Source organism: Lissotriton vulgaris, chromosome 4_1, assembly GCF_964263255.1.
Source record: "Lissotriton vulgaris chromosome 4_1, aLisVul1.2, whole genome shotgun sequence".
Lineage (NCBI taxonomy): Eukaryota > Metazoa > Chordata > Amphibia > Caudata > Salamandridae > Lissotriton > Lissotriton vulgaris.
In genome coordinates this window covers 1,061,630,797-1,061,647,702 of record NC_141691.1, presented here as the reverse complement: position 1 = coordinate 1,061,647,702, position 16,906 = coordinate 1,061,630,797, and the positions used below count along the sequence as shown (strand labels likewise).

At 43.0% G+C, this 16,906-nt stretch overlaps 1 protein-coding gene across 4 annotated transcripts in view; it reads left to right on the top strand.

Moving 5' to 3' along the window:
• The window catches only part of ICE1 (interactor of little elongation complex ELL subunit 1), an 868,698-nt gene that overhangs the window by 214,923 nt on the left and 636,869 nt on the right, over positions 1–16,906 (top strand). For all 4 annotated transcript variants that reach the window (XM_086965290.1, XM_086965289.1, XM_086965288.1 and 1 more), the window contains 3 exons: positions 15,411–15,493; positions 15,815–15,854; positions 15,928–15,987. In XM_086965290.1, coding sequence (XP_086821416.1) covers positions 15,411–15,493; positions 15,815–15,854; positions 15,928–15,987 — 183 coding nt within the window. The remainder of the gene's footprint in view (positions 1–15,410; positions 15,494–15,814; positions 15,855–15,927; positions 15,988–16,906) is intronic.

The window sequence follows — 16,906 nt, the reverse complement described above, 5'->3', positions numbered from 1 at the left end:
GTATCACTTGGGGTACAGTCTTTGGTGCCATTTATACCAGGACTCATGGTATTCCTTCATTAGCAGTGATACCAGATGTATTAAGACCAATACAAAATGAGTACGGAGCAGAGTCTGCTCTGAACTTAGGGATGAAGTTACTAGTAAGTGTGCCCAGGTATCAGCCATAATACTAGCTAATATTAAGGGGGAAGCAGCTTCGGTAGCAATCCGACAACGACTAAGGGAGTTCAGTCCTTTAGAACAGTAACACGAACTACCCAACATAATTGAAACTGGATATGGAGAATTAGACAGAGACAGTTTGGGTGGGAAAGCTTTAAAACCACAACTGATGGGCAGTCCTGAAAAGGACACTTCAAAGCAGACGCCGGAACAGATCTCAATCCCGAGGTAGGTCTCCCCCACAGGAGCCCGCCAAAAAGAGGTATAACCCTAGGAATAGGGATAATATTTGGAAACCTGCAAGGCATCAGGATACTGATGCTCGTTCCTCTCGTTCCTTTCAGGGTTCATCGAAAAACTCAGAGAGGGAAGGACGGTCAAAAAGACCAGAATAGCTTACAAAGTCCAGAGACAAGCAGCACACTCAAGATTAAGCTTCTAAAAAAGAAGAGAAGCCAAAGCAAAATCCACAGTTCAAAAGAAAGTTGCAGGTCCAATGATCAGACATGCCCAGAATTCTGAGGACTCTACTACCGAACTGAGAATGGGCTCTGAGGATGCTAGACAGTGTGGCATAAGTTACAATAGCTCACATGAACCTGATGGAATTTCTGGTGACAGCGGACTTGAATGATTATATCACGGTGGAAACACCTTATACTAGGATAAGTGTCCTACATAAAGTATATGAACTAACGCTCCAATTGGAGGGGGACAAAAGTAGGAAAGTGAGAGTTGTCTTTTGGGAGAACCTTAAGTTTGGCTATGACATTTTATTAGCAGAACAAGATTGGCTGCCAACATTTGTCATGGATTACCCTAAAGGAGAAACCGTAATCCTATCAGCCTTCTCAGACCATATTCCCAGGCATTTGCAACATACATATGCGCATCAGTGGGCGGTAGCCCAAGCTCCAGCATTATACAAAAACTATGTTGGATGGGATGAGGATTCAACCCACCACATCTTTCCTTTAAAAACTCCAACTGCACAGAGGCAGTATCCAATAAAACAAGAAGCTAAAAAAACAGGCCAGGGAGATCTTAGATCAGCGGGTGATTGAAACTTGCACCTCATCAATGAACAATCATATGTTTCCTGTCATGAAACCTGTCAATACATATTGTCTAGTATTAAATTACAGACATTTAAACACTTGCACTCACATAAGCAGTCCAAAATGCACACAGTGCCGCATTAATGAATAACATTGTGCTGAAAAAATATCAAACAACTCTTCATATCTCAAATGGATTTTTGTGTCAAAATTTAGCGCCTGAAAGCAGGTATTTTACAGCATTCTCAGCGCTAGGGTTATAATGGCAATTTTGTCGACTCCCCCAAGGGTATAGGAACTTCCGGGGTAGGGGTGTGAGCATTTGTTCCTCTCTTCCAAGTAATCAAGTTCAGCCAATAGGATGATTCCTTTTATTAACACAGAACAATAGTCAAGAATGGTTTACATAGGAGTAGTTGTTTTATTGGCATCAGCCTCTTTGCAATTTCATTGTGCAAAAAAGTCACTCTTGTAGAAAAAGAAAGAGCGGACGTGTTTCGCCCTTCGTGGCAAATTAAGCCGGGGCTTTCTCAAGGCTAGTAATTGTATTCAGCAGTCATTAAGTCAAAAGATACATTTATACATTCCAATTTGCTTAAAAAATCAAATATAAACATCCAAGGCGTGTAGTGTCCATTTGTTGTTTGTGAACTCAAATAAAGTCCTGGGGTAATCCTGTATGAGGGTCGATCCAGGTATATGGACATTGGATACAGGAACACACAGATACACTTTGTTCATTACAAGCTGACACAATAGCTTCCAAATACTTGCAGACATGCGTAAACGTACGCAACCTGGTGATCCGTATAATTGCGGGTCAATCAGGGTTCACCTATCGGACATACAATGAAGGTGAAACGGTACCAATTGCATACAAGTCACATTTGTACATAAATGCTGACATGCGCTTTGCATCTACAGAAAAAAATGTAACAGCGGTACGGACTGCTGTAGTGAGAGTAACAGCACTAGCTCAGGGAAAACTAATAATAGAAGTGACTCCAGTTCCAGCCTTAGATGCTGCAACAAAGGCAAGCGTCCCTAACGATAAAGCCTTACATCTGAGATGGATACAATGGGCTAATTCTCGCACTGCAACAGATGTAGAATATAGGTACGACCCAAATTTAAAGACACAAGCAGTCCTGCAATCCGAACATGAATATCTTCTACCACATGAAATAATGTCTCTGGATCAGTATGAATACATAATTTACACTGACGAATCTGCTCAACCGGCCATAGGGAGTAAGCAACATTATAGCGAAGCATGTGCAGTCGTTAAAGGTCGCATGGGGGATGGAAAGTTCCATCAAAGTTGCACCAAAACGCAATCTCTAGGAGCCTGCACGGAATTAAAAGCACTGATACTGGCACTTGTAAATGCGACCGAGAATTTCCCACACTAATTGTGGGCGATTCCTTTTACTGTGTCTAGTCATGTCATGAATACTTGCAATACTGGGTCCAAAACGGGTTCAAAGACGCAAAGGTGGCACAATTAAGCACAAAATGCTATAGGCACAGGTAGTGACGTTTAAATCGGAACTGCCAAGCACTCACATGATACATACACTGAGTTATCCGTGTGCTGGCTTTCACTTTAAAGGGAATTCATTGGCTGATGAAGCTGCAAAAGGGGCTGTACGCACAGCTTCTGTAGCTGCAATCACTCGTTCTAAAACCAGAATAGCTGGTGAAGTTATAGTAGCTGTTATAGCTTCACGAAAAAACAGCAAAGCACTTCCGAAAAAGTTTCCACTCAAGTACTCCTATAAGTTAAATGCCAATAACATTCCATTTGCTCAGATTCCTGGAGTGGAGGATAGAGTAATTCCAAACATGGATCGTAGGTTAGATTTAATTGTAGCTGCACACAAGGGTATAGGTTCTGCGCATTCTGGAGTTACGGCAACAGTTCCTTATTGAAAAAACACTATTGGTGGCCTTGGTTAACAAAGCAGACTAAGGACTATGTCTTGAAATGCGACTTCTGCCAGCAGATGAAAGGTTCCACCATAACACGTCCTGCGCAAACACCATTGTTGATATCTGACAAACCACTAGCGTGTGTTTACCTAGACCATTGCAGCCCCTTAAAAAGAGATGGGGCTTATAGATATTTCATAGTAGCAGTAGATTCCTGCTCGAGATTACTATGGGTGTGGCCCAGCGCTCGGCTGATGCTCGAACCGTTATAAAAGATCTGTGAGCCTTCATAGGGACATATGCAATTGGGACATTACATTCTGACCAGGGCCCTGCCTTTAGCTCTTGGGCTTACAAGGAGGCTATGCGAGGATTGGGTGTAGCATTGCGGTACCCCTCTCCGTACCATCCCGAGTGAAATTTGGTCGTGGAGAGGAAAAAACAAGACTTAAAGCAGTCTTAACAGCTAGAGTATTAGGCACGGGTGAGAGCCCGGTAAAACATCAGTATGGAGTCCAGCGGGCCCTTAACAATATGGCAAGAAGTTCTATAGGGAGGGTCACTCCATATGAGGTCCTATTTGGGACAATAATGTGGGTACCTGATCTTAATTGTGAAGGTGCAGTAGCGGATGAAAAACCATTTGACATCCATGATCGTTTGGCTGTTTTACAGGATCTAAATCAATCCGGGACACAACAAAGTAATGTCCACCTGAAGCAGACCACCACTGGGGAAGTCAAATCAGTCACAGCAAGACCTGTCTGGATCCCAAAAGTCAGGGATCTGGTCAGAGAGAAAATAGCAGACAAAAAAGAATTTGGGCCATCCTACAGAAAGCCTGTACCAGTCCTAGCCATCGAAGGAACACAAACAGTACTTCTGCTGCCTCCTTCCGGAAAGAAGGAGAAAAGATTTGTCTCAATTGACCTAATCAAACCACACTATGTGGCCAATACTAAGTAGTAGGCCTCGTGGACTCCAAAGTAACAGACGCCCTCCTCTCGCTACAATTCAAGAAGTTCAAACGGAAAAACGCATCACGTTCGAAGAGCCTTCTGTACGGAATGAAGGACTATGCAACAATGCTATGGAACTCGTTCCCCTTGAACCCAAAGTTCATCTTCAAAATCAAACTCAACAAAATAACAAACAGATTGCTATAAGACCAAATACTGATGTTTACGTAAGCATGCCTTGACAAGAGCAAACTACGATTTCAACAAAACCCGATGCAATTTCAACAATTGATCTTACTGCTTCTGGCTACTTCATAAACTTTGATACGTTTTCTTTGGATCCAAGTGAACCAGAAAGAACGCCAGCCCAAAAATCACGCAAGCAGCAAGTTAAAGACTTTCTGAACTTTCACAAAAGAACTTACTTGTATTGCTGTGGGTAGAACTATGGATAAATACTGGGGTGCTTTTCTTTTTTTCTGGCTAGGCTTAGTAATAGTTTTTAGCATGCTTATTAAAAGGACAATATATTTGGCAAAGCTCTGTGCCCAAAATGTGAATTTAATTTTGAAACCACATCAATCATCACATCGAGAACAAAGAGACTTGTCATCAGTGAACATTATAGCAGTTCCTATACCTAATGGTATAGTTTGGGACAAGGTTGATTTTGCCATATTTGGCCTGACAGAATTTTTTATAATTTCACATTTATTTAAAATATCATTAAGTGATATCATTACCTCAAGTACATTTTCTGATGATTCGGATTTTGAAACTGCTATTAACATGTCTGATTTGCAAAAATCTTCTGCATTTTCTAATAGTTAACCATTGGAAGGCACATCAGGTGACAAAACTATTTATTGTTATCAACATTATAGTAATCACTTTCTCATAAATCTGCAAATCCTAGAAATGTGTTCACATACAACCAGTGGGAACATTGTCCAACACGCCAAAGGGTAGTTCAAAAACCTTGGCAGAAAAGTTTCCATATTTTTCAGGGTTTAATATGTCTGACCCAGCCTCATATTATTATAAGGTTGCACCAACGTCGGCACAGAAAAATATGCTAATGAACACCAAACAGATTTACTCTGCATCCTTTATTGCCCCGTTGTCTGAACAGGGTTACAACTTATGGAAAGACACTATAGATTTAAATCAGTAGGGATTACTAGAGAATGCCAAGTGCAGGGGATAGAAGCTTTTTATAGAGCATGCCTCATCCCGCAACAACTCATGTTTTTGAACGAGGCAGTGCAACAGACGTCTTGCCTTGGACTAGCCAAGAATAAAGACTTGAACACACCTCGGCTGCCAACACCATCACACACTGAGGGAAACGGAACATCACAGGAAGGGATTACAATAGTTGACATTATACAATATAACAGATCAGACCCCTATTGGACGAAATGGTTGATTTGGCCAACAGACACCAATGGTTGTCAGAAAAAATTCATTTGCAAAACCGAAGGTTTTACAATCCATTGGTCAGATCCGCGATATGTACGGAGACGACATCCAGGGGTAGTGATGTCATACAGTGTTGGGAAGTTGTGCCGCGATTTCTAAAAACCTAAACACTCACACAGGTGAAACAACACTTATCTTTACTCACACAAGATATGGATCTTTTTACTAGGTCCCAGGAAATCTCATCAGAAGCGTACCATATATGCTGCATTTATGGTGCCAACAATGAAATATGGAAAAGATCCCAACAAGAGGCTGCAGAGAGACTACGGGAAATAGACCGTATAAACCTAGAAAAATCTCTAGCTGTGGTAGACAATGGGTTAACTACATTCACCTCCAGGATATATTCTGAGATAGACATCCTAGAACAAGATTTGGCCATATTACAACATGGGCAATCTCAATTATGTTCTATCATGTTGTAAACTGGACACTGCAATCTTTGCATGCAGGCTATGTGCCTTGGCGTTTTATCAACAGCACATCTCTGTTTTTTTAATATAATCTAAAAGATAGAAATGGCACAAAGGGGAGCAAAATAGACAATGCTGCGTATCTAAAAACTGGATAGATTACCATGTACAGTGGCAGAATCACCGTCCACGGAATGGCTAATCCATGGCCACATAGCTCTACCAGTCACTACTTTTCAGTTTCAATATTGCCTTGAACAAAAGCAGGCAGGCAGATATGAAAAAATGGTTAACAAATACATTAAGGATTCTTGGTAATTACCAAACCGATTTCAATGTTGGAGTGGGGTTCGAGAAGTGTTTTTAAGTGGTACTAACTGCAAGAAAGCTTTAAGCGGATCACTCATATGCCAGGATATAATGCTGCACGGGACTTGTATTGGTTCTGTTGCAAACTTGTCCCGTCATCTGAGGGTTTTCCCAGCTGCAGTTATTACTGCAGCATTCGGGCTACTTTTAAATGGGAGTTACTTGATGCTGACCGATCAAGGCTGCTACAGAATGCTTCCGGGCATTGCATATCTGGTAAGCGTGAGCTCCAGGGTTACTTGTTGTATGCAAGTATTGTTTCCATCGACACGTACAGTCAGGGAGGCTTCGTTATGGCCTTCACTGAATATTTCTTTAATACCAGTTTGATACTCTAAGCAGAATGAAAACCAAGCTTTTACAGTAGTCTGTGCCCTTAACCTCCCCTCAAGAGACGTTTGATCTCTAGATCGCAAGGTCTTCAGCGGAGATAGAGGCGCTTATTCATACAAACTGTCCTTTCCATTTCGTAGAAAAGGTAAATCGTATCTTTAACATGTACGACTTTGCATTGTCCACCTATTTAAGACCATCGGTTCTGGACTTCTAGGCACCTTTCAGACAGTACTTGGAGTTATACCAAACTTCATAAACTCCATATTCTGAAGCATCTTTGGAGGACTTCCGCTAATCGTGTTTCTAATAGCAGGTATCCTGATTGTATTCTATCTGCTACGCAATGAACGTCCCAGTCACCAAGGAGATGGAAGAAGCACTCCTGGAGCAGAAATACCGTGACCGCATTGTACAACATCAAGGCACGCCTCGCCTAAGAGAACCAAGTGCATCTTGGTTCTTGTCATTTCGACCAGTCAGGATGGACTGCATCTTGCCTGTGCTCCGATGCCTGTTTTGCGGAGAAGGTGTGTTAGACCTTTGTTTGACACTCCCATCATTTGTGCAACCGCACGTGAATGCTTTTCTGGACCCGATAACGGCCCATGTTCTGTAATATCCCCAGCGTATTCCAATGGTGATGGCAGCATTTCTTGAGCCACAGCAGGTAGTAACTACACCTGTTGGTATGGACACCGGCTCCTCCACTGAAACCCAGGCTTTGAACGGCGCACAGGCTGCCCTAGCACCGGCTGTGGACAGCGTAGAACATAATCTCTGGTCAATTGACGTGCTTTGAGAGGTGCTACAGGGCCGTCTACTGCTGAAGCAAGCAACAAAAATGTTGCGTCTACCAGCCAGGACACATAAACATTTGGCTAATTTTGGCTCATTGTGTGCTGGAAGAAATTCGCCCTTTTTTAAACAAGCTCAAATTTGGGGCTCAAAACAAAATTGACATTCCTTTAATTTATTGGGCCTAAATGGCTTTCTAATGCCTATAGTAGTTCGGACTATAAATACAGACACTTTTGGAGCTAGAGTTACCAAAAAAGAAATCTTGTAACATTTTTTATGCTTTTTAGAAGTTTTTTTTTTTTTTTTTTAGAAGATTTAAACTTTTTAGCAAAACGAATGTTTTATGAACTTTGAGCATACCTATATCTAGTTAAGCTAGTAGAAAGCTATAGGTTACATGTGTCGTCCAGTCGGAAGAGGAGTGGGTGTTATATTCATTTCATTTCATAAACTTTTATTCGATTGCCACATGTTATTGCAACCATAAAAAGTACAAAGAAAAACATTAAAATTATACAATGTTAAAAGACGTTTAAAGAGTAAATCAATTATGTTATAGACAGGATAAAAAGAGCATAAGCTAAAATATGAGTTACTCGTGATTACGTTGGTATTTGATACAGGCTTTTAAAAAATTAGCTACATACTTTGCTATAAAAGGAGACAGCAGACATTGCAAGGATAAATATGCTGGACGACAAGTTCTTAGGCCTATTAATCTTAGTAAAGGTAAGATCCAGACCTTCCGAGGAAAAGAATAGAATTTACAGAAAAAAAGAATATGTATTGTTGATTGGGGGGAAACATTATCACAGGGACAAGAAATAATAATAGGGGACCAGTTTTGGACATTTGGAAAGGTTACAAGCCGGAAAAAAGAATTAAACCGAAACCTTGTAAGGAGATACTTTTCATAGTTGTTCAAAAGGAAGGTCAGATATGGTTGGATACCCAAATGGGTTTTTACAGCAATAACTTGTGAGTTTGTGGGTTTCACCAGTTCTGCTGAACATCGGAGCGCTCTTAAGTGGGACAGACATAACTTTTTGAGGTCTTTTCTCGATATGTCACTCATGCTCGGTGGATCATTAAAGAAATTGGTGCGGTCCATGTCCCGACAAAAGTTCCTAATGTATACTAGCCAGGGTATTTTTTCCCAGTTATCAAGGGCTGTACAATCTAGGATTAAGGATCGCGTTAAGTGGCACTCCTCTTTGGTCCATATGCGGTGCCACAAAAGCATTGTTTGGCAACGGATGGTGTCCGTGATAAAATCCATGCCTAGTTCAGCTAACGAGGCATAGGTTGGGGCACTGTGTGGTAAGGCCAACAGATATTTAACAAACTTGTTCTCAATTACTTGGAGTGGGCTTATCGGACCGTAGCCCCAAACCCCTGCACCATACGTTGCCACACTGTGGCATTTTGCGTACTATATTGTGAGTAATTCAGGGGGAGCCGGTTTCCCCAGTTTCCTTGAGAAAGAGACTAGGGCTGCCTTGGCTCTCAAGAAGAGCAGTTTTTTGCTTGCCACTGCCTGCCGCCAACTCAAAGAATCGTCCACCAGGATGCCCAGGTAGGGATAGACGCGGGTTCTTTCAAGTTTGGTCTTATCAACAAAGATGGGTTTAGGACTTTTTATTTTAGGGACAAGGTGCATTACGAATGTCTTTTTTATGTTAACCTTAAGGCCAAGAGAATCCATATAAGAACAGTACTTATTAAGCTGTAGTTGAAGTTGGATCAGCGTCCTGGCGAAGATGACTGAGTCGTCCGCATATAACAGCGTTGGTATAGGGCGATGTTTAATTTGTGGAAGATCCTGGCTCCCTTCTAGCATGGCTGCCTCCAAGCCATTGGTGTACAGGTTGAACAAGAAGGGAGCCAGTACGCAGCCCTGTCTAACTCCTTTTGTAATTTGGAAAGGGGGGGTGAGTTCTCCGCTGATCCCGTACCTAACTCTTGCGGTTGCGTCGGAATACAGTTCGCTCAAAAATACTATCAGAGCAGGATCGACGCCCATTTCCTCAAGGAGCGCCCAGAGTTTCGAATGCTGTACAGTCGAATGCTGCACTGAGGTCCACATATACCAGGAATAGGTGGCCCTTTTTAGCTTTCACATACTTCCCGAACAAGAGAGCAAGATTCAGGGCCTGCTCTACAGTCCCAAGACCCTCCTGGAACCCGTATTGGAGGTCGGTTAAGATGTTGTTGGTTTTTGCCCACTCCTGGAGACGTTCCAGCAGCAGACGTCCCGCTACCTTACCCAGGGAGTCCAGGAGGGAAATGGGTCTATAGCAAACCGGATCATTCCGGTCGCCCTTTTTAAAGATGGGAAGGAGGATGGATGTAGACCATGAGTCAATAAGACCCGAAGATGTTACCGCGGTCAGGACCTGGGTGAGAAGTGGAGACCAAAGCTCGATGTTATGGGTGAAAATATCCACCGGCACCCCATCTGGACCGGGGGCCTTGCCTGATTTTGACATTTTTAGGGCCTTAATCACCTCTCTGTGCTCAAACCGGATGTTTAGTGGGAAGATCTTTGAGTCCGCTGTAGAAACGGTGGTAGAGCTTCCCTCGGTTGATTTAATTAGGGTTCCTCCAAAGATTCTTGAAAAGTGGGCCACCCATTCTTCTGCAGTTACTGCGACGTCGAGATGATGACGGGTTTGACAAAAAGGGAGATTTTACAACACGCCAGAAATGTCCACTATCCCTTGTTCGACAGCTGTCATGAAGTTGTAACCACAGTTTAGCTTTTATTTCTTTAGTTCGTTTTACCCTTTCGGCCTTATAGAGTTTTCTTAGTTTTGCTATCTCTTGGGGGTCCCTCGGGGTAATCTGGAGAGCTGCCTTGAGATTTGATAGTGCTTTCCGACACCCGGAGTTAAACCAGCCCTCAGCCGATGGTTTCCGGGCGGTAGTGCGAGTTAGTTCCTCTTTTATTGTTCCCAGAATCCTGCCAAAGCTGGCCAGCACTGTTTGGGGCGATGAACAGGGGTCGAGGCAGTCGTTGACAGAACAGATGGTTTTTTTAAGAACTTTCTCTGTTACTGCGTCGGGATCTATTTTAGCCCATTTCACTGAGAACCCGTTCAGTTTGTCCATTTTTAACGATTCTTGCGTTAACAGGCTTCTGACATTTGTGTGGAGTGATACTGATTGTAATTGTATTATAATTCGATTAGGGTAGTGATCACTGGAACTGTCTGTACCTGTGGAGAATTTTGCCACTTGGCCCCTTAAGTTCTGTGAGCAAAGAATAAAATCGATTGTACTAGACAAACCCCTACCATGAAATGTTGTGGAGAAGTCAACTTGAGGGTGAACCAACTGATTTGCGTAGTCCAACTCTAGCGTGAAAAGGCTCTCGTTCAGAGAGATCCCGTTGGTGCTATGTACAAAGTGAGCCAGAGGGCAGTCGGTCTCGTCATTCAGTCCACAGTTCCCATTTCTGTAGTTAGAGCATAGTGAGATGTTAAAATCGCCTCCCCAAATGATATAAAGAGGGAGAGATGATAGCTTGTTCAGCTGTGACTTTAAGCAAGTGGTGATTTCATTTATTATCTGCTCACAAGGTAAACAAATCTGTTGTCAATATGGATATTTAAGATTTGGTAACAAACCTCTTCTTTTAAGCTGGTAATTGTTGAAAGGGGAAGGATGTTGGTTACGTAAACAGTAAGACCACTCTTAGGTCTTCCGAACAATCCCTGTGTTGCTGGAATAAAGAAAGTTTTATAGCCCACCAGATGGACGGGGGCCGTTAACCAAGTCTCCTGGAGGCAAAGGATGTGATTCTCATTGATCATATCCGCCCACGATTGTAGGTTGATCTTGGTACGGAGACCAGCAATGTTCCAATATAGGACGGATAGGGACATCTCGTTAGATGGAAGGGAGTCACGTGCTTGAGTATGTGAGAGAACTGTGGTTGCGTTGTCAATCGTGGTTAGTTGGAGAGGGCTAATCCAAGTCTCAGTATGGAATAGAGATTTGGAGCCCTCGGTCAAAGGGGGCGTTTGGCCAGGAGAAATTTCAGGATCCTCCACGACGTAGCCTGTAGGGACAGAGGGACGAGGTAAGGATAATGGGAATTGGACACAGATTAGAGTCGAGAGTGATCGATTTGTGTTTGTCAGTGAATTTGCCAAGGCTCTCATTCTGGTCGATAGAGGGGTAAATGTCCTCTGAAGCTGAATAGTACACTGTGGAATGGCTAGCGGTCAATCGACTATTTCCAGGCAGTCATATCTGTTTCTTGTTTGAAGACCTTGCCACCCCACCCAAGGAGCTTGTTCTCTGCTGCTATTTCTCTGGGTAAGCTAAGAACCCTCATAGTCCCAGGGCCTCTCTAGGAGATGCTCCCAATTTGGAGCCATTGGGTATTGGTTGTTATGTTGGTTGTTATATTTCGGGGGGTAAAAGAGAGACGATAAGCGTCAATCCCCCCGCTCTTGGCTAGAACTGGCCATGAACAGATATGATAGACAGTAGACAGTCTTCACAGTTGACTATAATACAATCTCCCTGTATACTCTTAGGTTCTGAGCCTATCCACGAAACTCTACGTACAGTGGATATTCTGCTGGTATATGCAGATTGTGTTGGCCTGTTAATGTTAAGCCACTGTAGAACCTTATTTTGAAGGGACCAAAATGGTTCCTTTGTAGTTTCCAGGAGTTCCAGAACCCCCGTGAGAATGACGGTAAAGGGGGACGCTTCTCATGGAAGGTGGATCGGGCGTCTGGACTTAAACCCCCTTTTCCCGTCACCTGGTGTATTTAACGTGGGGTACCGGGGAATTAAAGGTGGAATTGGTCTCTGGGATTGTTGCTGGATGGGACCCTTATCAGAAGTAGGCTGAGTTGGGACTGATTGTGGGGGTGCTGACTGGGTAAGGATGGTTGTTGAGGTCACATCTGTTATCCCGCTTCCAGAAGTTGGGGTTGGGGGAGCAGGGGTAAGAGGCTTCTTGGCATTTGATTGTGTGATTTGAGGTATTGTCGTCTTGGAAGGTTTGGGTTCACAGACTTTTTGACCGCCTTGAGCGCTGGAGCTTGTGGGGATTCTCTTACTAGCCCCTATGTTCGGTTGAACCATGCTATGATGGCTAGATGGTTTTTGGGTCAGTTTTGCAAGTTGTTATTCAATCGCCATTATGCTGCGTTCTAGGGGTTGGAGATGGTGTTTTAGGATGTCCCTGAAGCTTGCCAGAAGCTGGGTAGTTTGTACTACATAAACTGCAGGGCTCCCCGCGTTAACTGTAGGTGGAAAAATTAAATTAACAGGTTGCTCTGTTAAATTAATAGATTGAGTGGGCGGAACATTTGAAGAATCCTGCGTAGTTTGAAAATTAGTTCTTTCTTTATTAGTTGAGGCAGCTTTGGTGTTTCTTGAATTGTCTTTTTTCTTATCTTTTTTCTGCTTATCTTTTTTCTGCTTAGGGACAGCTCCCTTCTTTACCCCCGTTTGCTGAGAGCCTGTACTAGGTTCCTGAGACTGTAATAGCTGGAGGTCAGGTGTGTTTTCTAGATTGCCTAGGGCGTCTTAATCTAGTGAGAGATTCGAGACAGAAAGATCAATAGATTTCGGAATTGAATGGATTTCTGCTAGAACATTTGGCTGTAGTTGCAATGATTCTATTAATACTGGTGAATGTATTAGCACTGGTATATTTGAGGACAATTTGAGCGGAGATTGGGCTATGGCTAAGGGGCCCAGTGACGACCTTCTGGCGATAGCGAGGTCTTGTGACACCCTTCGCTCTAGGAGGGATATGCTTTGGTTGATGACTTCGTTAGTCCGTGTAATGAAATGGTCAATAGGACCAGTGGGTAGAGCGTTGGTCATGGCTGTCTTGCTTCTTGTCTCCCGGGTCATGATGGATGGGTCTAGGACTCTTCCTAGAGAGTTACGTTATGTGTACTGGCGGCAACAACAGTTGACTGAATAAAAGTACCTGGTTCGTCGAGATGTGTGAAGCTTGATAGAAGAACCACGGGGGGTAGCCCAGCCCAGCCTGGAACAGTCTAGAACGGGCTAAAACGGGCCCGCCCTCGGCCCGGGCTTCGCCCGGCGTCCCGCTCGTGTCCCGCGAGACGGGTCTGATGCGGTTTTAATGCGCCGCCTGGCGCTCCCCGGTGACACGGACCCCAGCAAGGGCTTCTGGGGCGATGTAGTTCGCCCCTCGCCGATCTCCTCTCGGCGGCCCCGCTCTAGCTAGAATCAGAGCAGTCGGGCAGCGGGAGACAGGCGGGCGGGTCCGTGGAAGCAATCAGGGGTCTGGAGAGGTCCGCAGTATGCTCAGGGCAAAACTATGCAGCGACAGCAAGGGCAGCAGAAGTTCCAAATAGGTACCTTATATAGGCGCAGGTAACATCACAACCCTTTACCTATATTCTTCCCTACTTTACATACATAACGGTTCTTAGGCACTGACCTTTTACCTAGATACAACACTGCATTCAGAACGCAGGTTTTTCCCTAGTCGAATCTTATACATTATGCATGAGGCTCTTGGAAGCACAGCAGGATTAACAGCAGGACTAACATCTCCTGTATAATATCTCTGTATAAAGTTCAGGGCAGATGTCATCCTTTAGGCCGACACAGTAACACATCAAGGTAGGACCCCATGGGAGATCTGTGGGTATATACACATCATGTCTTGCTTAGAGAGACAGAGGAGATTTGTGACTTCCCAGCTGACACACTGACCAGAGACGCTGAGGTTCCTGCATGCACATGCTCCAGCTAGCAGTGGTCGAACATCTCTCGCGGGGTGTCCAACTGGAGACCAGGACGGGGTTCCACATTCTCTAATTCTCAGGTAATGGGGGTTGACTATACCTTAGAGGGATTCTTGGCATAACACCTACACAGATACTAGGTACATTTAGGTACATCTTGTTCGGGGAGGCATAGTAGGAAGACACACTTATTGTCATGTATTCTATGTACTTGTATATATTCATGATTACTGCAAGATGGTAGAACTTTACCATCCCTTCACTTTTGTAGTATTGCCAATCCTATATCTCTGCTACTGTCTAATGGTTGTTGCAGCTCATCTATTCTCTGCTAGAATACCAACTGTTCAATTAATTCTCATGGAAACGCCCAGTATGTTTATTCTGTGTATCTCTGAGATAAACTAAGTGAGCACGAGTGACTGAGCGAAAAGTAGTATATTGTTTGCACCGTCCTGGAGGATCAGGGTTGTCATGTTCTGAGGTTGCCAGAGACTATTCTCTCCCCGATAAGAGGAGATTCTAGTGGAATTGTGAGCTAGCTAATACAGACAGGCTAACGTATTTGGTGGGGGTGCACAGAATCAGTCTGCCACCAAACCCACAGTTTGTTATCCGAAACGCGCAGATCCTGAATAGGTAATATAGGAACTACACAACAGTGTAAATCCTGCTGATGAGTGCCACAGCTACCCAGGGTTGAGCTGACAAAACCTACCAGGTCTAAAAGGGCTAAAGAGGCTGGTTTGTGTATTAGATGGTGGGGTCGCACACCTACACCATATAATACACCCCATTTCCTCACATTAACCATGTGTGTGTATGCATGATGATGCTTTATATATGTCATCACTGCGGCATCTGGTTTGTTTTTATGTATTTATGTATTGGCAACTTGGAACATTATTGGCATAAAAAGCATGGAACAATTCTTACTAGCTTACTAGTGCTGCACTGTGATCACTTTTCAAAATAAGTTGGATGCGGAGAACTTTTGACACTGCACCACATTCAATTTTTCATACATCTTTTTTTAAAGCAAAACAAATATCTGAATAGGGTGCAACATTAAACTGTGCATACATCAGTCTTAAAAAAAGAAACCGATATAATCTTATTAACATACAATTTTATTTTCAGATGCTGCAGCAAAACACAGTTCCGACATGAAACAGTTGAAGGTGGAAAAGAAAACTATTGAGAAAGAATTGAAGAAAACACAGGTTTATCATTATTTGTACAAAATCTCAATTGAATGCATTTTCATGGAAAATTGAATTAAGGTGTTTTCTAAGTTGGGAAAGATTCACTTTCCCAACTTACTATATGCTTTACATATTACTTTACTATATGCTTTACATATGGTTCCTCTGCAATATTTTATGCATTACGATAATTAAGTGCTTAAGTAATGGGCTATCAACTCTGACACCTCCCTTTTACTGCTCTATCCCAGTTTTGTTTTTCAGTGTTAATTGTAGGTTTCTAAAACAAATGTCTTTTTACTGTCCCATATAGTAACAAAACATTAATTAATTTAACAGGCAAAACTAGAAGAATTTCACCAGGAACGAAGGAAAAAAAGTGAGTACATGTTTTATTGTTCAATTTTTTTTTAGTATGCTTTATTCTAATCTGAATTTAATTGTAATTACAGGAATGAAGCATGCAGTTACTCAGTTTACTAGTGAGGAACCAGCAGCCATGGTTGACAAAAGTAAGTATGTCTCTTTGTGCATTTAGTGAATATATAAATACTGTTATGAAAACTTTTTGGCTGAAAATATAACCAAGTTCGCCATCATGGATTTCTCATCTAAATTCTAAACTTGCCCATCTGCGTGTTGGATTCTATAGCCATTCTGCAAAACACGATTATTTTAAAAGAACAATAAAAAAAGCTAGTACCTATTGGGAGCTAAAATTAAATTAGTGTAATGTATTCGTTTGAGGTGTGTGTCTGAAGATACACATGCTTAGCATAATATTGCCATCTAGTGTTGAGCTTGGATGTGTGCAAGTAGTTTTTCTTCGAAGAAAGTATTTCGAATCATGAGGTAGTGACTCCTCCTCTTGCTGGTAATGCGCATAGCCATCGACTCCATTGTTAGATTGTTTTCTTCCTCATGTGGGTTCTAAATGTGTTCCTCTGCTCTGGTTCAACACCATCTTTGTTTCTTCTTTCCAAACGCTACTGTCTGTATTGTTTTTGGTCTCTGCTGTTCTCAGTCTCCCTAGTCTGTCCCCAGTCTCCCTAGTCTGTCCCCAGTCTCTCTAGTTAGTTTATCGATGTCGACTTCGTTGGGGCAACTCCAGTCTATTGCAACCACCATAGTCCTTCGCCCTTCTGACTTATCTTATTGCTTCTATGTTCCCTCCACTCCAAGTCTACTTGGTGGTGAAACGGATGCCTTTCCGAATATGTCCACGTTTCCATGCCAAGTTCCCATGCAACAATCTCCACCAGATATGTAACGCGTGCCTTTCCCCTGAATACCAGGAGGCTACCTGTGAGGCCTACAAATCCTTTCAGTCAACAAAGACGCTGCATGACTGTCAAGCTCGAATCCTCAAGATTTTCTGCTGCAGCATCAAAGCTACACCAGACCTCTTCAGCCGCGAAGTCCTTATAGAAG